The sequence below is a fragment of the Daphnia pulex genome, chromosome 2 (assembly GCF_021134715.1).
Source record: "Daphnia pulex isolate KAP4 chromosome 2, ASM2113471v1".
Lineage (NCBI taxonomy): Eukaryota > Metazoa > Arthropoda > Branchiopoda > Diplostraca > Daphniidae > Daphnia > Daphnia pulex.
In genome coordinates, this window is record NC_060018.1 from 10,427,493 (window position 1) to 10,451,383 (window position 23,891).

Here is a 23,891-nt window from a genome sequence, read left to right on the forward strand (position 1 = left end):
GGTAATTTTCGCACTTTAGGAATACGGCTACCACTCTACCAGTGATGTTACGGCCGGTAAAAACTGACGAATGCAGAAGTCGAAAACTAAATATGGACAGCATAACCCCCCCCCCCCCCGAAAAAAAATATCAAAATTGCGATTCACTTCAAATCGATCTCAGACGTCAAATCATGGGCATGCAATAGTGACACGTTAGTCGGCCGTTTTTGAAGCAACTTGCACGTTTCCTCCAATCGTGAATTTTGGCTGCCAAATTGGGCGACTTTTAATGTTTTTTAGTGGAATGTGGAAATATACACTTGTGTAAATCTCAATGCCAGGATTGATCCCATTACTCGTTTCAACCTCGCCTGTCGTTTCGAACCGATACCTCATAAGTTGATGCTGATGCCTCATCTAATTTGTCATTGTGTAGACGCCGACGACGATTGATTTACGGAACAATGTTGGAATTTTTTGTTCCCAGCTTGCTTGCGATGCTTTGCGATCGCCGTTAACCAAAATATCCCTCTGAAAATTCAAATGGCAACAACGACTGACAATGACACTACATTGTTCTTTTATAACGTAACCTCATAACACAATAATCTCATAATGCGACATTTCTAGTGGTAGAAAGAAATGCCTGAGATTTAACGGCAATAGCAGTACACGAAATTTTTCAGATTTTTGCAAAGAAATCCCCCAAGTCAATTTCTTGGATGAAAAAAAAAACCGGAAGATAGAAATACAGTCCCCTCCATAAGTATGGGATCACCCCGCGCCGTTCCATTAGGCGGCGTGTATTTTTCATATGGGTTTTTCGGGTGGCAAAAATCGAAAAAATGACATAAATTCACCAAACTTGGAATTTATGTCATTTTACGTTTTTTTCTATTGTCTGAATTTTTTTCAGATTTTTTCCCCTATTTTTTATGCCTAGAAAAGTGGCGCACAAAGTATCGGATCACTCCGACGCCGGCCGTGTTGTCTTATGGCGCAAATGGGCTTTTCATATTGCTTTTTATATAATTAATTTTCTAGAAGGAATTTTTATTTTCAAACCGTGTATACTATACCCTTTCATAAATTTACTGTCAGTTTTTCATGATGATATGAATTATTTTCGAATTTTCCCAGATTTATTCGTTTCCCGAGTTTCTGAAATAAGAGACTGCAGAAGACTTCATTTACGGTTTACAACCTCTATCAGCTGGCGTAGGCCGGAAAATTAGTGTCGTTTCTATACACCACTGGCGCTCTGCTTCCTTTTTTACTTAAGGGGCGTATAGAAACGACACTAATTTTCCGGCCTACGCCAGCTGATAGAGGTTGCAAACCCTAAATGAACTCTTCTGTATTCTCTTATTTTAGCAACTGGGGAAATTAATAAATCTGGGAAAATTCGGAAATGGTTCCGATCATAATGGAAATCTTACAGTTAATTTATAAAAGGAAAATGTAAAAAGGGTTTGAATATAAAAATTCCTTCTTAAAAATTAAATATATAAAAAGCAATATGAAAAGCCCATTTGAGCCATAAGACAACACGGCCGGCGTCGGAGTGATCCGATACTTTGTGCGCCACTTTTCTAGGCATAAAAAATAGGGGAAAAAATCTGAAAAAAATTCAGACAATAGAAAAAACGTAAAATGACATAAATCCCAAGTTTGGTGAATTTATGTCATTTTTTCGATTTTCGCCACCCGAAAAACCCATATGAAAAATACACGCCGCCTTATGGAACGGCGCGGGGTGATCCCATACTTATGGAGGGGACTGTAGAAGAATTAACTATAATGGTATTGACAAGTGTCTCTAAATCCTTTTCCCAAACATTCCCTTTGCAACGAGACAAATGAAGCAAGTCTTACCAGGACAGATATTTTGGTCCTTTTCCTCGTTACTTAAGTTAGGTAAATGGACACTTTAAAAGAACTTGCCAGCAAAGGCAAGTTGGAACAACAAATTTGAAAAATTAAGAAAACATTTTTTCGTTATTTCACAATGTCTGTACATCAATCGACGATGAATTTCAAGGCAAATCCATTGATATGCAAAATTTATGGGTTTAAATTCTAAGTTTAAGCATTATTGACCAAACATTATTTCAGTGAAATTGCTGGATCGATCGGAAATAGCGATAATATTATATATTAGACAATAAATAATACAAGATTACAATTTTTATGAGATAGATTGTATTGGTGTTGAAAAGAAACCCAAAAATACTGCCATAATGTATAGTGCAAAAAGTCAAAATCGTACTGAAGACCTTTCCTATTATATATGAAGGTCTTTTTCACTGTAAATCACTGTAAAATAACTTATTCAAGAGTAACAATACAAGATTGGGTTATGAATGTAAGTGGTAGGTTGCATTGTTTATGGAAATAATGACAATTTACCGGAAGATTCACGAAAGTTAGCAATAGTGCTATAAACATAAATCTCTTGTCGAAAAAAACTATAAACATTCGTGAAATTTAGGGTCGATTACGTGTAATTTAAAAAAAATTCAAAATTTGGTCCAATTCGAGAATTTTCGTGGACAAAAACGTTATTAAGGAAAAAAACTGGATTTTGGACCATTTTCATTATTTTCAACCGACAAATGAAATTAAACCAAAATTTAACGATAACCACGAATTTTGGGTTCTTTTGGGCCTCCAATTTACTAACTCAATTTTGGAAGCTTTTCGATTGACGTGGAAGATTAATGGGTTTTATTGCGTAGTTTAATCATTATTTACCAAAAATTATTTCAGGGACGTTGGATAGAGTCTAACAAGGTCCAAGAAAATTGCTGCTTCATTTTTTTTAAAATATTTTTTTTAAATAATTGAGCAACAGGGCATATTGTTATACCTAGGATTAAACGAGAAATTGTTAATTTAAATCTCAAAATTTCCCTAGTGGACAGGAAATTCAGGCCCTGTGCTGGCTGTAAGAAAAAATCACGCTGTAAGGAATATTTAGAGTAAAGGTGGACTAATGTATAAATAATTATACCAAAAGATTAGGAATACAAAGTTTTACAATATTGAAAAAGGTTTTTTCAATTTTTTTAGTATTTTTCGAAATATTTCGTTACCAGGAAATGGAAGAAAATTGTTAATTTTGGAACAGCAGACGCGTATATGGACAACAAATTTCAAAAAAAAAATGTCGTTATTTCGCAATGTTTCTATAACAATCTACGCAGATTTTCAAGGCAAATCGATTGATGTGATACATTTATGAGTTTTATTGCTTGATTTAAGCATTATTAACCAAACATTTTTTCAGGGACTTTGGATCGAGTCTGGCCAAGAAAATGATTTTTTCTATTTTGTTTTTTTGTTTTATTCTTTTCGCAAAATGATATTTTTAAAAAGAATAGGGTTTCAGTCATTTTTGCAAAAAATTTTGAATTTCATGTCAACATTTGAATTAGATAATGGCCTTTTTTTCTCGCCGGATCTAATGTCCAAAACTAGCCCACAATTGTTTTTATCGGAAATGATATTCGAGTCGTATCGTTTTTTTCATTTATCTCATAAATCTTAATTTAAAATACAAATAGGACGAAAAACAGTAAATATTATTTTTGATATAATGACAGCCTTGAGATTCGAACAAATGACCAATAATGGTTATTTTATCCTCAAGCTACCACCTAACCTACTGTTCCGCCCAAACTAAAAATGTGTGAATTCTTAAACCTGTCTATTCAGTTGAGAATTGATAGTAGAATTATTTTTTCCGGCTATGTTTTAAATTTGGAACAGCCTATCATGGCGTTTCATGAAATAATATTCAAAACACCAGTTCTGAGAATCAAAATCAAACAATATAATATATACACATATACACATACATAAAGATATTCACATTTTTTTAAATCATTAAATCCACTCTGCCATCTGAACCTGCGTCGTATATTGATCAATTCCAATGTATGATTGATACCTGCGAGAAGTGGCCGTAAAATTGATTTTCAAGGGTATACTGACTGTGTTGTGAATTTGGGACATCCATGATGCGTTTTCAAAATGATTTTGAAAATATGTTACCTTTGTTGGTTACCTTGAGCATTTGCTGTCTCTAAGTTATGTCATGGAATTCGAACGACGAAATTTTACAACCATAAGCTCTGTATTTTCCCTTGCCCCATTACATCCCATTTCCCATAAGACTAAGTTGGTTGAGAATTTTTTTGTTCAAAATTGTTGTTTTGTTTCATGGGGCTTTAACAGCATAGGAAATGGCAATAGCCAAAAAAGTGTTCCGAATTTGTACTAAAAGGTAGTTTAATTCTAAGGTTAGATCTATTGCCACGACATATGTCGTGGCCTGACGGTCAAAACTAAAAAAAGAAAATTGTCTATTGCCACGATACGCCTATACTTCCTCTCTGATCTCTCATATCGTGGCAATATTGTTAGATATGAGGTAGCTGGACTGCTTCATTTGATCAGAAAATTTGGGTATAAAGGTATCCCTGCTTTTCTATTTTAATGGCTGCTTGGAATGATTATTGGACTTCGATACTTTAGCGTTCAGCCATGAGTTAAAAACTGAACTTCTCTTTCTTTTACTATTAATTTACTTGAGTGTTTTCAATAGGGATAGGCCTCTTCTGGATATCGTTCCCTGGTCTTGTCGAAAAAATTTTAAAGGTAAATTCAAACCTCCAGATTGACGAAGTTTACAATGTGCTCGGTTCGATCTTCGACTGTCACGAAGTTCCTGGTTAACAGGTTTCTAATGGAGGTATTTCGGTATGTATTAGCCGACGGACGGTTAATTATGTGGTTAACGGTACAGTCAAGATATTCCGTTCTTAAATCATCTTCATCCGGAACCTAAATAAAAAAATTCATCATATTTAGACGTAAACGAAGAATGAAGTAATACTTCACCATCATCGGACCTCACATCGACTGCATGGAGCAGCAATACCTGGTATTTTGATGAACAATTGAATCGAGAGAAACCGCTTAGTCAACGGAGAAAGCGGATTTATTGCTGCCTCTGCTGTAAGTAGGGTCCTCTATCCCTGAGCGTTCAACTCGACAGGTCTGCTTACGTAAGTGTCGGTGAAAGCTTGCGCTTTACTCCATGAAGCGCACAACAATCCCTGGTAGACGGTAGACGAGACTGCAAAACGGTTGAAGACCAGAATAATACAGGAAAATAGAGCCAATTTCCCATCAATCTCAGGGTCAAGCCAACTACTTCGGGCGACCCAACAAGTCAACCAATCACATACGAGATGGTGGACGAAACACTGAATCTACCACTCTGACTGGTCAGACAGTGGTTTAGAGTTGGGCATTTTCAATGGTGGTGGGTCTTTTAGAAATATTTCCTTAAAAAAGCTGTCTGCAAAACCTTGTGGCTTAGAAGAAGCTTAAAACATTAAAAATGGTAACGTAATTCGAAAATGCATAAACATAAATTCACCAAACTTGGAATTTATGTCATTTTACGTTTTTTCTATTGTCTGAATTTTTTTCAGATTTTTTCCCCTATTTTTTATGCCTAGAAAAGTGGCGCACAAAGTATCGGATCACTCCGACGCCGGCCGTGTTGTCTTATGGCGCAAATGGGCTTTTCATATTGCTTTTTATATAATTAATTTTCTAGAAGGAATTTTTATTTTCAAACCGTGTATACTATACCCTTTCATAAATTTACTGTCAGTTTTTCATGATGATATGAATTATTTTCGAATTTTCCCAGATTTATTCGTTTCCCGAGTTTCTGAAATAAGAGACTGCAGAAGACTTCATTTACGGTTTACAACCTCTATCAGCTGGCGTAGGCCGGAAAATTAGTGTCGTTTCTATACACCACTGGCGCTCTGCTTCCTTTTTTACTTAAGGGGCGTATAGAAACGACACTAATTTTCCGGCCTACGCCAGCTGATAGAGGTTGCAAACCCTAAATGAACTCTTCTGTAGTCTCTTATTTTAGCAACTGGGGAAATTAATAAATCTGGGAAAATTCGGAAATGGTTCCGATCATAATGGAAATCTTACAGTTAATTTATAAAAGGAAAATGTAAAAAGGGTTTGAATATAAAAATTCCTTCTTAAAAATTAAATATATAAAAAGCAATATGAAAAGCCCATTTGAGCCATAAGACAACACGGCCGGCGTCGGAGTGATCCGATACTTTGTGCGCCACTTTTCTAGGCATAAAAAATAGGGGAAAAAATCTGAAAAAAATTCAGACAATAGAAAAAACGTAAAATGACATAAATCCCAAGTTTGGTGAATTTATGTCATTTTTTCGATTTTCGCCACCCGAAAAACCCATATGAAAAATACACGCCGCCTTATGGAACGGCGCGGGGTGATCCCATACTTATGGAGGGGACTGTAGAAGAATTAACTATAATGGTATTGACAAGTGTCTCTAAATCCTTTTCCCAAACATTCCCTTTGCAACGAGACAAATGAAGCAAGTCTTACCAGGACAGATATTTTGGTCCTTTTCCTCGTTACTTAAGTTAGGTAAATGGACACTTTAAAAGAACTTGCCAGCAAAGGCAAGTTGGAACAACAAATTTGAAAAATTAAGAAAACATTTTTTCGTTATTTCACAATGTCTGTACATCAATCGACGATGAATTTCAAGGCAAATCCATTGATATGCAAAATTTATGGGTTTAAATTCTAAGTTTAAGCATTATTGACCAAACATTATTTCAGTGAAATTGCTGGATCGATCGGAAATAGCGATAATATTATATATTAGACAATAAATAATACAAGATTACAATTTTTATGAGATAGATTGTATTGGTGTTGAAAAGAAACCCAAAAATACTGCCATAATGTATAGTGCAAAAAGTCAAAATCGTACTGAAGACCTTTCCTATTATATATGAAGGTCTTTTTCACTGTAAATCACTGTAAAATAACTTATTCAAGAGTAACAATACAAGATTGGGTTATGAATGTAAGTGGTAGGTTGCATTGTTTATGGAAATAATGACAATTTACCGGAAGATTCACGAAAGTTAGCAATAGTGCTATAAACATAAATCTCTTGTCGAAAAAAACTATAAACATTCGTGAAATTTAGGGTCGATTACGTGTAATTTAAAAAAAATTCAAAATTTGGTCCAATTCGAGAATTTTCGTGGACAAAAACGTTATTAAGGAAAAAAACTGGATTTTGGACCATTTTCATTATTTTCAACCGACAAATGAAATTAAACCAAAATTTAACGATAACCACGAATTTTGGGTTCTTTTGGGCCTCCAATTTACTAACTCAATTTTGGAAGCTTTTCGATTGACGTGGAAGATTAATGGGTTTTATTGCGTAGTTTAATCATTATTTACCAAAAATTATTTCAGGGACGTTGGATAGAGTCTAACAAGGTCCAAGAAAATTGCTGCTTCATTTTTTTTTAAATATTTTTTTTAAATAATTGAGCAACAGGGCATATTGTTATACCTAGGATTAAACGAGAAATTGTTAATTTAAATCTCAAAATTTCCCTAGTGGACAGGAAATTCAGGCCCTGTGCTGGCTGTAAGAAAAAATCACGCTGTAAGGAATATTTAGAGTAAAGGTGGACTAATGTATAAATAATTATACCAAAAGATTAGGAATACAAAGTTTTACAATATTGAAAAAGGTTTTTTCAATTTTTTTAGTATTTTTCGAAATATTTCGTTACCAGGAAATGGAAGAAAATTGTTAATTTTGGAACAGCAGACGCGTATATGGACAACAAATTTCGAAAAAAAAATGTCGTTATTTCGCAATGTTTCTATAACAATCTACGCAGATTTTCAAGGCAAATCGATTGATGTGATACATTTATGAGTTTTATTGCTTGATTTAAGCATTATTAACCAAACATTTTTTCAGGGACTTTGGATCGAGTCTGGCCAAGAAAATGATTTTTTCTATTTTGTTTTTTTGTTTTATTCTTTTCGCAAAATGATATTTTTAAAAAGAATAGGGTTTCAGTCATTTTTGCAAAAAAATTTGAATTTCATGTCAACATTTGAATTAGATAATGGCCTTTTTTTCTCGCCGGATCTAATGTCCAAAACTAGCCCACAATTGTTTTTATCGGAAATGATATTCGAGTCGTATCGTTTTTTTCATTTATCTCATAAATCTTAATTTAAAATACAAATAGGACGAAAAACAGTAAATATTATTTTTGATATAATGACAGCCTTGAGATTCGAACAAATGACCAATAATGGTGATTTTATCCTCAAGCTACCACCTAACCTACTGTTCCGCCCAAACTAAAAATGTGTGAATTCTTAAACCTGTCTATTCAGTTGAGAATTGATAGTAGAATTATTTTTTCCGGCTATGTTTTAAATTTGGAACAGCCTATCATGGCGTTTCATGAAATAATATTCAAAACACCAGTTCTGAGAATCAAAATCAAACAATATAATATATACACATATACACATACATAAAGATATTCACATTTTTTTAAATCATTAAATCCACTCTGCCATCTGAACCTGCGTCGTATATTGATCAATTCCAATGTATGATTGATACCTGCGAGAAGTGGCCGTAAAATTGATTTTCAAGGGTATACTGACTGTGTTGTGAATTTGGGACATCCATGATGCGTTTTCAAAATGATTTTGAAAATATGTTACCTTTGTTGGTTACCTTGAGCATTTGCTGTCTCTAAGTTATGTCATGGAATTCGAACGACGAAATTTTACAACCATAAGCTCTGTATTTTCCCTTGCCCCATTACATCCCATTTCCCATAAGACTAAGTTGGTTGAGAATTTTTTTGTTCAAAATTGTTGTTTTGTTTCATGGGGCTTTAACAGCATAGGAAATGGCAATAGCCAAAAAAGTGTTCCGAATTTGTACTAAAAGGTAGTTTAATTCTAAGGTTAGATCTATTGCCACGACATATGTCGTGGCCTGACGGTCAAAACTAAAAAAAGAAAATTGTCTATTGCCACGATACGCCTATACTTCCTCTCTGATCTCTCATATCGTGGCAATATTGTTAGATATGAGGTAGCTGGACTGCTTCATTTGATCAGAAAATTTGGGTATAAAGGTATCCCTGCTTTTCTATTTTAATGGCTGCTTGGAATGATTATTGGACTTCGATACTTTAGCGTTCAGCCATGAGTTAAAAACTGAACTTCTCTTTCTTTTACTATTAATTTACTTGAGTGTTTTCAATAGGGATAGGCCTCTTCTGGATATCGTTCCCTGGTCTTGTCGAAAAAATTTTAAAGGTAAATTCAAACCTCCAGATTGACGAAGTTTACAATGTGCTCGGTTCGATCTTCGACTGTCACGAAGTTCCTGGTTAACAGGTTTCTAATGGAGGTATTTCGGTATGTATTAGCCGACGGACGGTTAATTATGTGGTTAACGGTACAGTCAAGATATTCCGTTCTTAAATCATCTTCATCCGGAACCTAAATAAAAAAATTCATCATATTTAGACGTAAACGAAGAATGAAGTAATACTTCACCATCATCGGACCTCACATCGACTGCATGGAGCAGCAATACCTGGTATTTTGATGAACAATTGAATCGAGAGAAACCGCTTAGTCAACGGAGAAAGCGGATTTATTGCTGCCTCTGCTGTAAGTAGGGTCCTCTATCCCTGAGCGTTCAACTCGACAGGTCTGCTTACGTAAGTGTCGGTGAAAGCTTGCGCTTTACTCCATGAAGCGCACAACAATCCCTGGTAGACGGTAGACGAGACTGCAAAACGGTTGAAGACCAGAATAATACAGGAAAATAGAGCCAATTTCCCATCAATCTCAGGGTCAAGCCAACTACTTCGGGCGACCCAACAAGTCAACCAATCACATACGAGATGGTGGACGAAACACTGAATCTACCACTCTGACTGGTCAGACAGTGGTTTAGAGTTGGGCATTTTCAATGGTGGTGGGTCTTTTAGAAATATTTCCTTAAAAAAGCTGTCTGCAAAACCTTGTGGCTTAGAAGAAGCTTAAAACATTAAAAATGGTAACGTAATTCGAAAATGCCACGGGCCTCTAGCAGACGCATTTTTTTAGTTCTAGGGCGTGTCTAAAAAGCTAGGACTGCAAAAATGATGAATTTTTAGTGAGTCAGGTGATTACTTATATATTTCTCCTTGAGTCCCGAATTTTTCTCTGCCATTTCTTCATTCTGCGACTAATTAAATAATAAACTACGACATTATCTAACCAAAAACCAAAAAGTCTATCAAGTATTTAGGAAAATAGTAAAAATTAATAGATCTTGGGTTTCAAAAATGGATACGCCCCAAGTACCCCCATAGGTAGGCGCAGAGTGGATTTAGTCTGTTTGACACTCGATATTATATTGGATGAGAAATAAAATACGACTAATTAGCAAGGCGATGGGCAATCTTGTGGTCGTTTCATTTAACTTGTGTACCTTGTCGCTTAAATATAATGAAGCATTTATTCAAGTCGTTGGCTGAAATTGTGATTGAATTACAATACACATACAGTTGGATACTTATAGTGTTTGGTAAGGTAAGCGCTTGTATTTGCTATATATGTTTAGTCTTGAATCGTCGAAACTCTATATTTAGTGCGGTATTTTCAAATGCACAATATAAGCAACCACTAGCGATAACCATAAAAATGAAAAGATAGGCGTTTAGGTGAAAAGATAAATGGTATTATTCAGTTAAAATTAATCGGTTTTCATAAGTGGTTTCTTATTTAAGTGGTGATACTTTAATTAATTGTTATTCCCCAAGTTTTTTAAATAATTACTAAAATAGTAGAATTCTACAATGGTTGGAAGCAATTCTGTTGACTAATTCTCGAAAAAAAAATTAGAAAAAATATAAATAAAGCATCGAATACAAGCAACCACAAGCGACATTCAACAAAACCATTAGCTAATTGCATAGTAAAAACACTACGTAATCATATGTAGGTAATAGTTATTCGATTTAAATCAGTGGTTACTTATATCCGCATACCGTTAACACCAGAAAAAACCACCCCAATGACAAAGTAGATATTTAACAAAATTTGTGGTTCCTCACATTATGATCATACACATAAGATTTTAGTAGGTGAATAACTAATTCTAAAATTTTACTTTAGATTTACTAATACATACGAGGATTCGGGATTGCCTTTAAAGATATGAATGAATCTTTTTATTTTCATATTGTTATTTATCGATAGAATAAACATTGAATTTAATAAATGGATTTAAAATAATTTAATTCAGGACGTTTTTTGATAATTTGTAAATATTTCCATTTGGCAACTTTTCGCAAAGCCCTAAACCTATTTGTCGTGTGTGTCCGTTTCCCTTTATTTTTTGAAAATGACCAGACAAGTTAATTCAATTACTCTTTTCTCTGATACATCAAACATTATTTTCATGGCGGCTAAATCTCTCCAGTTTTGAGCTAGGGATCCTTCACACGGGCTATCGACGTCGATTGACTGGTCTATTTATATATTTTTTAGAAATTTATACTGTTATCCACTTGCGGATTTCTTATTTTATTTGTGTGGTGGTTGATGGCCCTCCCGAAAAATTAAAAACACCAAAAGTCTTTTGGGTGGAAAACAAGAATTTGTGAGAGTGTTTGTGTGTGTGTGTGTGTTGTATACACACACTGGGGATTGTATTTATACACACGTGTATATATGCTGGCCCCCTACCCGACCCTCCTCTATAAAAGGGGATGAGAGAGCCGAAGCAAAAAGAGAGGGAAGGAGGAGGTCTTTGGGTTTTGTATAATGTATAGCCAGTCTAGCGTCGACCACTGTCCGCACCGCATACGTTCGTTTCGCTCCTCCGTTATTTTTATTTTTGAATTTTTGGTTTTCCATCACCCGTATTTTTGTTTTGTCAATTTGTGAATTTGTGAACACGTGTCAATCGTGGCATTTACTGTGGGTTTTTATTTTTTTTTTATTTACGGGGACCTTTATTTACGGGTTCGTTTGTACTCGGGTCGGACTGGGTGACCATCGTCGTGACCATCTTCAAGTTAGTCGCTTCAGCCGTGTCTTCGCCACAAGCAGGTCAGAATTCATTTTTTTAAAACAAACTACTGGTCGGAAAATGTTTTTCGTTTTTTGTCATAATTCATGTGACGTCAAACGTCTTTTCCATTATTTTTATTTCACTCACAAAAGTTTTATTGATCCACTTTCGCCGAGTTCTTTGAAGTTGATAACGGATTGAGTTTCAGCTTCATTAAACTTTTCTTTTCTTTTTATTTTTCGATTCTTTTATCGGAAGATCAGGTTTCTTCTTTTTTTTTATTAGTTTCGATTGTCGTTTGACTAAATCCTTTTTCATTCGAATCTTTTTTTACGACAATCAATTTGAGTGAATCAATGAAAAGGAGAGACATTTGGTGGCTTCATTCAAAATCCGTTCCGTTTTGGTGGCCTCTAATGCGGTATACACGCAAAGGGGTTGGGGCTAATATCAATGACAGGTGATAAATGATGCAATTTGATCAAGTTGCCCATATAGGCGCAGAGACGAGGGCCACTTCGGGTCCGCGCCGATCTTCCATTCCAGAGGTTACGTCTCCCATTTCTTTGAGATTCTCCTTCTTTGATGTCATGGACCACTGCTGATCTTCTTTGATCATTCGAATTTCCTCTTCCTACAGAGAGTTGTATTAACCTATTGTATCATGAACTATAAGAATCCAAGGAGAAATATACCTGAAGGTAGGTTTCGATGTTGTTTAGCACTTGAACTTTCAGTCGCAAGGGAACAGAAGGTTCCAATAAACTCTAAATAAAAAAAGGGACGGAAAATTAAGTAAGAGTCTGATGAATTACGATAACCAATAATTTCAACTTACATTAAGATAAACTGATTTCAGGGATTCTACCAACATATGAAGTCGTAATGCATGATGCAAACAGAACCAATAGCCTGGAAAACAAATTCAAAGTTTTATATAAGGCAAATTAAGGAAAATAAATATTTTCTTAATACATGAAGAGTAAAGAACTGTTTCATGCCATGTATGTATGTTTCATGCCTCACTTTTCATGCCATGTACGATAGCAGTGAGAATTTTGTTCTACTGAGTAGCCAGTACTTCAGCATCCTGCATTTTCAAAACATTTTAGAATTTTCTCATTAAAATTATGTAATAATTTAATCACTTACAATATCCTGGAAAATATATCCAATTATTTCCAGAGTGAATTGAGATTTAGAAAATGTGAGAAGTGATGCCGAGCGGCCATTGAAAAGTCGCGCTAGATCATCGTTTTCGGAAATTGAACAAGCAGTGCCGGATATATTTTTGTTGCCGTCATCTTGTGATTCTTGTCTAAGATGTGGTCATCTAGCGATAAAATTTGTAATTTTAATCAGCAGAGTCGGAACTTGAACGCCGGCGGCACCGTTACATCCAAGAAGCCGTCCCACAGTAATTTCACTCCTGGAAAAATCGGATGACAACCGATGTAGACACAAATTTCCAAATATATACGACGCAGATGGACAGAAAAAGGAGGAGCCGTAAAAGTAACCTCACCGAGATTCGTACGAAACTTCTTTCTTTTTCGGATTCTCCACATTCGATTCTCCACAAACAGATTCTCCACAAAACGACCTATGTTAAATGTAAATAAGCTTTAATAAAAAGGAAACAAAACCCAGAATTTATGGCACTCAACTGGAATTGTTAGAAATGGGCCATTCATGAAGAAACTGCAGCACGTCCACCAATAAAATGTTTCCATTCACACAGCTTAAAAAGTTTTCCACCTGCTTGAGTATTCGTTAATTATTTAGTTTGACCACGTTCCTCAACTAGTTTTAAACATTTCCACAGCACCAGCAAAATCCTATTTTTTATTAATATTTAATTTTGGGGCTATTGATAAATTCGCTATGGATTTTACTTGAAAGCTAAGAAGTTCTCGATATTTTGCTAGAAGAATTTAGGACCAGTCTTGTAGCATCCCTTTTGGCAAATTAATGACAGCACTTTGAAACGGAATTAGTATCTCCCACTGAAAGTACAAATAAATCAAAAATAATCACAAAATGCCCCGAAATAATGAAAATTGATTATCAATAGAAATGAAACATAATAGATAGTCTAACTTTTTTGTAGAGAGTCAACAGAGGTCGATTTGGCCAACCGTGAGATAACCGGTTCAGTAAAGTTTGGATCTCAGAAGTGTGGTAGGATTCAATCAGCTGTTGGATTAGTTCTACGGGTCTGGATTAGTTCACTGGCGCCGATCGGCGTAGGCATATTTTAACAGTGCCACAGTGTTTAGACGAAAAACCTTTTCCTGCTGAATTAAGTGTTTCTTAATCTTTATCGTTCATTGTGGTTAGTGCCTGCATCTGTTTCCGATAAAAAAAACTTCGTTGCATGCTGATTTCTTTCCAACGAACCATTTGGTTTTGAAATCTAAATCGTTGCCTAACCACTCTTTCTGCCTACGGCTAAAACTTCTCGTTCCTTATCAAGGTTTTCCCCTCTGCTCACCAGCATCCTGTTCTTTATATTTCTCATGACATTTTACGTATTCACCTTCAGTCAGTTGTTTTCACGCCAAATACGAAAGCACTAGGTGCCAAACAATTTTACAGCATGTGATCACATATTTACAATCACAGTGTCTGGAAATGTTTGCGTGTAACTTCGTGAAGTCGATGCAGTTGGTGTTTTTCTTTTACTTCGTTCGAAGTTATGCGCAACGGATACGTTTGCTTCCGGATGTGGCAGAACAAGTGATTGATGCAGGTTCCAACATCACTCTGATTTGTATCTTTGAGGATTTAAAATTTTACAGTAAAATATCGGCTGTGGCACCTCTATCATGGGAATTGCCCGACTACATCGTGAAATATCCGGAAGTAAGCAGTACAACTAATTATATCATTATTTTAATCCTTTTCTTCAAGAACAATTTTTTAACAACAATTGTATTTACAGGAGAGTTTTGTCGCTAATCGCCTTGTTAAGACGTTTGACACCAATGAAACGCACAAGATATCGTCTCTTACTCTGGCACAGGCCACAACGAAAGACACGGGATATTTCGGTTGTACCGGACGGTTATTGCGTGTTTATGATGAAACCTTAGAAACCAAACAATACGTCTACGTTTACCGTATCTTATTCGGGGTGTATTCATTAAATCAAATTTGCAAAATTTGATTCAAAATTTGCTGTATAGGTAACGATAGCCTCGCTTTCATTGACGATCCATCCCAAGGTGGTAGAAAGGGCTACCACTTTACTTTTCGACAAGGGAATTCCGGCCTTGTTCCATGCAAATCCACTCATCAAAATGTTACCGTAACTATCAAATCGGGTATCCTTACTGTGTTATAAATTCGGGATAGCCCTGTGGCGTTTTTTGAAATAATTTCAAAAATACCTCTCCTCGGATTTGAACCAATAATAAAAAGTATAACGTGGTTCCCAGCTAGCGACTGAACCCACTGTGCCATCGGAATACGTCAATATATTATGAACTCATGAAAACCAAAGGGAAGTGGACGTCGACTATATTTTACGGGTATCCTTACTGTGTTATAAATTCGGGACAGCCCTGAGGCGTTTTTCGAAATAATTTCAAAAATGGATCTCCTAGGATTTGAACCAAGGACCAATAAAGATATTCGAGCTCCTAGGCGGAGTCTGAACCCACTGTACCATCGGAATATATCTTACATTTTCGATCTCTTCAACGTATGATGCAGACCAAAGAGATGTGACCACAGAATTAATTTTACGGGTATCTTCACTGTGTTATAAATTCGGGACAGCCCTCAGGCGATTTTAGAAATAATTTTAATAATTTTTTGGATTTGAACCAACGACTAAAAGTTACACAGGTAACTGATAGTTACTTAACCCACTGTGCCACCTGAACTTTATTTAGGAGTATGTAATAACAAATTAAAATGGAATTAACAATAAGGGAATGCAAGACTCTTTTAAAAAATCATCAATAAAGACGTAATGAAAAAACTTTCAGCATGATCAACATCCACCTCAAAATAAGTGTCGTCAAACTGCACGTAACTTAAAAGAAGTTAGTAAATCCCAGATATTGACACTTCAACTAGTACCATCTTGCGTACATTATACTGTCCCGATTTTGTGTACTTGGGTGTCCCGATTTTGTGTTATGGGTTTTATCACCAGCAAGCTTCTCGATCGATTTTATGGAAATTTCTGATTTTTTCTTGCATTTCAATGAATGGAATCTAGAGATTCTGTCGAGCTCTTTCATTTAAGACTAAATTCAGCTCAAAATAACCCCTAAATAACTTAATATGGATGGATTTCAAACGTCCCAAATCTAGCTTTTTTCTAAGTCCTTTTTTATAATATATTATTTGTCATATCTTTACAATTTGTACAGCTACATTGACATAGTTGTATGTAAACGTAGATCCGTTTATTTTCTTTAATTTCAGCAACTTTCCCTTTAAAAAATCGGGTTAGTTTTTCTATTAAACTGAAAAATGTTATTTCGTCCCAAATAAGAAATTTTCGGGCCTGTCCCGAATTAGGTACTTTACCCTAACACAATAAATAATAAAGATGAATTTTCAAATGCATTTTTAATATTTTAAAATAGAATAAACAAAAATAAGTCATTAAAAACAAATTTGATTTGTTTTTTTGCGCAATTTAAAAAAATTGTGAATTTCAATTACGAAATTTAACATATCAAAAATTGTCTAATGACTTCGACCGTATTTAAGGATAGGGAATCAAATTATGTTTAAATTAAATCTATTTCTGGACACATTGATTAGTAATTTTATAGATTATAGAACAAAAACCTATATTTTTACTATACCCCCGAGAGGCGAGGGTCCTCCTAACCTAGCGAACCTGGCGGGAATCTTGGGATCCTTTACTAAACACCCGCCGTTTCTTCCAAGAGACTGGGATAGCCGGATAGTGCATCTTTCCTATTATATCACGCTGAAACCAAGAAGTTAGAGTTGGGCTATCAAATTACAGCCTTATGGAGAGTTGGATCCCACACCCTTGCTACCTATTAATCAGAGTGTAGCAGAGACTTGACGTTGCTCGTTCCTGACCAAATTCTCAAGAGATTCAGTGCACGAAGAATTCTACCAGAAGTCATAACTAAGAATTTTATAGAAAGCTACGCGTGACGCTTGTCGGTCAAGGAAGAAGAAGAGCTACCCACCCGATATTGGCTGCCCCATTTCGGTGTACCAATGGCCTCTGGGTGTCAAGAATTGCGCTTAGTATTCGGCGCGGCCTCAAAGTATCACGAAAGTAGCCTTAACAACTACGTCACGGCAAAACTGACCCTTCAAAACCCACTTCCCGCCGTTCGTTTCCGTTCTTCGTTTCCACTAGGGAGTGGTTGCCTGGGCATCCGACATCGTCGCCATCTTTAGTCGCATTCGATACAACCGTGGATTGAGGAGAGGCAGATGGTGCCATTCTGCGCAACATCTACGTCGATGACTACCTCGACTCTGGCAGGTGCATGGAAGAAGCGTTCTGGTGAGCGACAGCAGTAAATGGGTTGGTCAAGAGCGGCGACTTTCACCTAGACCATTGGGTGTCGAACGACATCCGTCTCTTGGTGAAACTCCCGCCATTCGACTCGAAGAGTAACAAGTTTGTCAACATTGGAGCTTACGACGCGGAGATCATCCTTGGAATCACAGAGAGGCCCGCCACTAACATGTTGGGGTTCCGAATGAAATTAATACACATCACCTACACGAGTGTTGAACTTTTATCGAAAGTGCGGGTCTTTTTTACCCTTGGGGAACTGCTGCACAACTTACTCTGAAGGCCAAAATTTGACTAAAAGAACTGGGCTTAAAAGGATTGAAGTGAGATGTCCCAGACACTGGTTCAGATCGCGAATGCTTTGAGCAGTTCTTCGGTGCAATGGAGCAGCTGCAGAAAATAGAATTCTCCCGCTGCATCTTTGCGGATAAGGAAAATATTGTCCGTACGGAATTGAATACCTTCGTTGACGCCTCAGAATAGGCCACATGCTACATCCAGCGTGTATAAAGACCATAAAGTAATTGTCGTCACTCGTCAAATCAGTGACATAATATCTGTCCATGGTTGATGGTTCGAATCACAAAAAAATTATAATTGATGATTTATATTTGAATGATATAATTGAACAGTATGATTGGAAAGTCGACTATTGCTAAGACATCTAAGCGTGAAAAAATGTTTGCTCTCTGAAATCATCATTCAATCTCATTTTCACCCATATTTTTACGTCAATAACAACATCCGAAAAGTAACATATAAACAAGAATGAAATTAGCATTGTAAATTAGATCGTTTTCATGGAAGTTTGGAAAAAGTGTCACATGCTTATCTGCGTGCCACACTTTAGACATTGGTACCGGGAAAAATCCCAGCAGACAAAGATTGGTCGAAACCGTATTGGAGTATCTGAAGGCTCCTAAGACACTCATCTGACATCTTCTACTTCAACTGCGGCGATTTTGCTATCCGTTTCCTCCCGTTTATGGCACTCTCCAGGAGATTGACCATGCCATGACGTTTCGTGTGGTGTTCGTGAAATGCTTGAGTTATTGAAACTCTCACGTAGTCTTCCTCCATCTGTTTGGAAATTTACTGTACTGACAGTTTCGTTCCTTTAGATTGTCCTATTACATAATGGCATTTCTACATCTTATGACAAAAAAACTGAAATTTAGCACCAACCTGAATATCAAGCATGATTGAGCGGAACATCGCGATGCAATGTTCTTTTAAGACGTCATCTAGTATGGGAATTATCTTTTTTTTTTATTTCGATGTAATTACAATGCCGTTCAATCAAAAGATTAATATACTTCAGTACGAATACAATTTCTAATTTAAGATAATGGTGGGACAAAATTTTTTCCATCGTACCAAAGTCGTACCCGCTTGTGATTCCAGTAAATCATACCTATAACACCAACAACGTTAGTTATTCCACTTTTAAGTTATCCCTAGTGAAAATATGACAATTAATAACATTTAATTGCTGTAGATAACCAAATCAAAGTAATCTTATAACATTAAACGACATAGAAGTTAAAAGTGGGAAATTGAAATTGCTGTAAAAATAATACAACCAAATCAATACAGTAACTTACTGAGAATTTGAAGTCCTCCAACAACATTTGGCTGTTTCTTTAGTATGTTCTTAGAGTTCACTAGCTTTATCAACAATTTCTCTGTGTAAAAAAAGTTGGTGGTAATCTTGTTATAGAGAAGTATCAGCTTTTTTCTCTTTCACTACTTCAAACATTTCATTCCATTTTTCATCAACATCTATAAAATAAAAAATCATTACATTTGTCAATATGTAAAGGGAAATTTAATTTGAAGTCAATTTAAATGAAGCAATAGTTTTAGCATTTATTCATTTAATCTTCTCGTGCTTATCTCTAAGAAATTTGTAGGAGACTAGTGTGTCAGGTAACCTAAAACAAAATCAAATTTTGCCGATTTGTTTGCCATTGTAACGGCAACTGCAGCAACAGTTTGCATTGTGTCGATGGAGGACTCAAGCAATTCCTATTAGTGCCCCATGAAATCTTCAAATTTCTTACAGATAGTATTGATGTCTTTAAAAATTTTGCTTGCATCGCAATACTCCTTCTTGTTTGAGACGAAACCGTCTTTAACACTTTTTATTATTTCAAAATTTTATGTGGACTACAGTTGTGTGCGTAACCAGCAATATGTACTAGCAATTGGGTTTGGAAGCATCGCACATTTCAAGTAATCAATCAAAGTAAGTGCTTGATCGCAAAAATGCCAACTGATCTTGGATCGCGTAAAATAGATCTAGTTGTTATATGGCGTTTAAGTCCACAAATCTAAGACCATATTTTATACAATTTAACTCAGAACTTAAAAATTTCGAAAGCATTACTCGGTAGCCTGGTGTTAAGTGAAGCACATCTAGTTCTACTTTCATTTATCCATTTTCAAAACTTTAGTTTTAACATTTTATTTCTTGTCTTTCTTTTATGTTACTGAGATCAAATTTGTGAGTACGATAGAAAATATGGTTTTAAGAGTAAATTAAATTTCCGCCATTGTTAGAGACGATGCTGGTGACATCGAGGTTAGCCGTTGAATTGACATCGAAACAGTAGTAAGTGTAAAAACATATGTTAATTCTCGTAAGATATTTTGAGTTTGGAAACATTGCATTACATTTTTACAAAGATCGTCACGTCCCAGTATCAATTATCGAGTAGGAATTTTTGAAACGTTTTTGGATTCGTTAAAATTGCGGAAACATTTTACTCAATCAATGGCTGTTAGAATTTAAAAGTTATCAAGTGCCAACGAATTAACGACACATTTGCTGGAGACAATAGGGGTTCGAATGAAATTAAACATCTGAAGAAAATCAACGTACCCATCACCAATTGGAATTTATATGCAACAAATAGCACCATGTCATCATCATCAGATTAAAAAATGTCGGAATTGGAAAATCAGACATTGTGGAATGCGTTGAGGGAAAATTTACACAAATGAATGTTGAGTAAGGGCAGTATTTTTAATGAAGCTAATTTCATATTCCATAGCAGTCTTAATGGTTTTTCATATAGAGCTACTCTGGAATTGCTGTGTGTGGAAGTTCTTTTCTAGTTTCTCTACTCTGGATGTTGGTAATTCCAAAGTTAGCACTTCATGAGGTAACAAATTACATTAACCAATTGTATGTTTGGAAAAATTACATTTGAATAATGTGTAAAACAACTTTAAAATGAAATTCAGTTGTATGTTCTCATTTTTATTTATTCTGAGTTGAACGTAGATAAGCGAAATTTGACCTACTACTCTAAAGAAATACGGCCTACTTAACTCTAGGCCTAAATTCGAGCTATAGCCCCTATTGTGAAGCTTTTTCTTCCAATGTCCATTCGATCAATCTAACTGGGAGGTGGCGTATCTATCGCTCAGATCGCAATTATATTCCCATTAGTAACAACAAATTTGAAAAATATCCATATCATCAATATAAGTTGAAATTCCATAAATGAAATCTGAAAAGTAATAAAAGAAGTTTTCAGCTAAATTCAAATACATATTTAGAATAAATTCACTGTATTACTTGTCACTCGTCAGTTAATTAAACATAGTTGCAGTTACAAGCACACACATTTAGAAGTTTATGTAAGTCAATTAGGACATTCTCTTTGGTTTCAATTTGGTTTCAACCACTGGTCTGCAATTCGGAATTCAAAGCTATTACTTCTCAATAACAAGGGCGGGAGAATTTCTGAAATTCAGTATTTATAGTTCCGAGTTAACACGACCTCACCTTTGTTCAAGTGAAGAAGCAGAAAGCGGTTATAATAAGGACAAATTGGCCTATAACAAATTTGTCAATTAGAATGTTACAACACAAGATAATATGGTTATGGCAAAAATTTGCCACAAGGATATGTTGAATTTCTTAAATTATAATTAAAAAAGCAAAATTATCCGGAAAATAGGTCAGGAACTTGAAATCTGGACTGTTCCTGCGGACTACCTTGTTACCTTCCAGAACATAGAAGAAAATGGTCATCTTCAATTGCTTCTACTTTATGCTTTCACCAAGGCTGGCAACAGAACCATGTTCTGTCGTGTATTACGGAACGCCAGCATGTGGATGAGGATACCAAATCAAAACAAGCACTAATTGGCTTTCGTCTTACTGAAGCTGAAGGAATGGAGGACAGAATTGAACTACATATATTTCAGCACATTGACAAATACTTTTCAGGTGACTATTCTCCATGTGATCACTTCCAAGACGGAGGATCATTGACATCGTTGACATTATTGTAATTGCGAGAATTAATGCATCTTCACCTTCTGTCGTTTCAGAAAACTTATTGAAAATGGTATTTTCAATAATTAAATTTATTTTCTTTCATTAAATTACCTCTTTAGTACTGCATATTCTTTTGAGATACAATGGATCCAGCGCAGTTCGTGTCAAACAACGACGAAGAGACGAAGTGTTCCTCTACAGCTGATGTATCCAGTATCACATATGACCTAAGATGCTGCTAGATTATCTGTTTCTTCGGATCGCATTCCAGTACTTCCACCGGAAGTCTCGACTTACAAGGCTCTTTTATCCGGTATAAGATATGGCCTTCTCTCTGAAGCGGCTTGATTATCAGTTTCTTCAGTAGTTCGTGATCTAGAGTCAAAAATAGCTGAAATTGGTTATCAATTGTTTCATCGCTTATTCTGATTGATTAAGATGAGTGAACGTCAGCTGAAGAACCAAATCATCAGATTTCCGCTAACTTTACTTGTTTCGATAAAAATGATAAAACTCTAATAATTCTACCGTAAACAGTAACCGATAAACGAGTAACCATAATGAGGCATACTAACCGGATCTCATGGTGTTTGCCTAATTTTGGTTCTACTTCCTCTCATTACTTGATGCAAAATTCTGTTTTTGAAAGAAAAATGAGGAGATACTTTATTTAATAAAATTTTTATTATATCTTACCCGAAATGATTTTGTATCCAGGCCGCCATTGAGTTTAATTTAGCCTTTAAACGCACACTGAACAACACCGTCTATCTTCTTGCACGAACCCTTTCTTTCCATAAAACCCCATTGATCTTGACATATTCCAAATTTATATAATTTACCAACAAAAATAGCTTCACAATTCACACACACAAGAGTGATTGACACAATGCCCATGATTGGAACTTCATGTAATGCAATCTGTCACTGCGTATTGAAATTCTGCATTCAGCAGATAAACCTTTTAAAACGTAATTTGTATCACTGTACAATAAAACTATAATCTGCAAAGAAAACATTTTTTTACTAAATATGCTCTTTAAGACACTCTTTAATAGTTTTTATCAAGATGCTGCAGCTCATGCCCACTAAAGCTATCTTTCATTGGAGATAGGAAAATGTCTCCGTCATAAGCAAAAACATGATCGTATGCACACTCAGTCTGCAGACTATGGATTGTGTGAGTGTAATGTTCAGTACTGTCTGTTGGACAGTGAAATAAAATAATTCTTAAAATCAGAGCATAGCATAAGTGTCTTAAAGAAAAACAGGGAATACCTTCAATAATACATGATTTGGCCATAAATGATTGTGGCCACCTGCTACACCAACCTCAAAGGTTGGGGGCAGATTTGGGACTTTGAAGTTTTGGGGGTTACGTACGTTCTTAAGGTGGGGGAAATGACGTTGTGAAAGTGTAAGATGAAGAATTGATATAGGGTTGAAGACAGAGGAAGTGGGCGAAGAAGTCGTTAAGGAAGAGAACGCTGAAAGCAACGCAAAGGAAGGTGAAGAGAGGCTGAGGTTAGCGGTGTTGGAAAGAGGAAAAACTCAAAATAAAAAGGAAAAAAAATCGAACGGAAATCTAAAAATCGTCAGAATATGATGCACAGACGTACGGTTAGTTTACCATCTTACTTTTACCACCTACAAGAATTAATTTGGTTAACAAACTTCATTTGTGAAGGACTTTCCAACTTTGCTTCTATAGATGAATGAATTCCAATAAAAATATATCTAGCTTAGACTTCTTCATGGAGAAGTATTGATATGACAGTAGCATTTAAACCATGCTGCAGCAACTGACAACCTTTGCCGACAAGTTGTTTGAATGTGGTCTTCTACTTAACCAAGAATTTGTATCGAAAGTGGTACTCTAGTTAACTTACTCAACTAGGATGGACAGAAAATTCCGTCGTAATTCTCTTTTTCCTATTTCATTGCTATTTTTGAAAAAGGAATGTAGAAAGGATTTAAGCCATTTTTCACTACTGTTCCATACTTTCAGTTCATAGATTCATAAAACAGTTCAATACCTTTAGATTTACGTGCCCAGATAGCACACTGCAGTCCCATAGAC

The 23,891-nt window shown here is 35.6% G+C and overlaps 2 protein-coding genes across 3 annotated transcripts; one reads left to right on the forward strand and one right to left on the reverse strand.

The window, feature by feature from the left end:
• Nucleotides 1–12,373: 12,373 nt before the first annotated feature.
• Nucleotides 12,374–12,871, reverse strand: LOC124206187 (nipped-B-like protein A). The gene is made up of 3 exons (XM_046603897.1): nt 12,826–12,871; nt 12,683–12,754; nt 12,374–12,621 (listed from the first exon to the last, which is right to left on the reverse strand). Exons 1-3 carry the CDS (start codon nt 12,859–12,861, stop codon nt 12,469–12,471), a joined length of 261 nt encoding a protein of 86 aa, XP_046459853.1. The 5' UTR covers nt 12,862–12,871; the 3' UTR covers nt 12,374–12,468.
• A 1,440-nt stretch (nt 12,872–14,311) lies between these two features.
• LOC124209635 lies at nt 14,312–19,064 on the forward strand. 2 transcript variants are annotated; one of them, XR_006881009.1, is made up of 3 exons: nt 14,312–14,852; nt 14,932–15,520; nt 15,596–19,064. XR_006881009.1 is itself a non-coding variant. In XM_046607712.1 (3 exons), the coding sequence occupies exons 1-3, from the start codon at nt 14,622–14,624 to the stop codon at nt 15,331–15,333; spliced, it is 567 nt and encodes a 188-aa protein (XP_046463668.1). In that variant the 5' UTR covers nt 14,312–14,621; the 3' UTR covers nt 15,334–19,064. The 2 variants fall into 2 exon arrangements, 1 of the variants encoding a protein (XP_046463668.1); XM_046607712.1 differs by having other exon boundaries at nt 14,932–15,109; nt 15,176–19,064.
• The last annotated feature ends 4,827 nt before the right edge of the window (nt 19,065–23,891 follow it).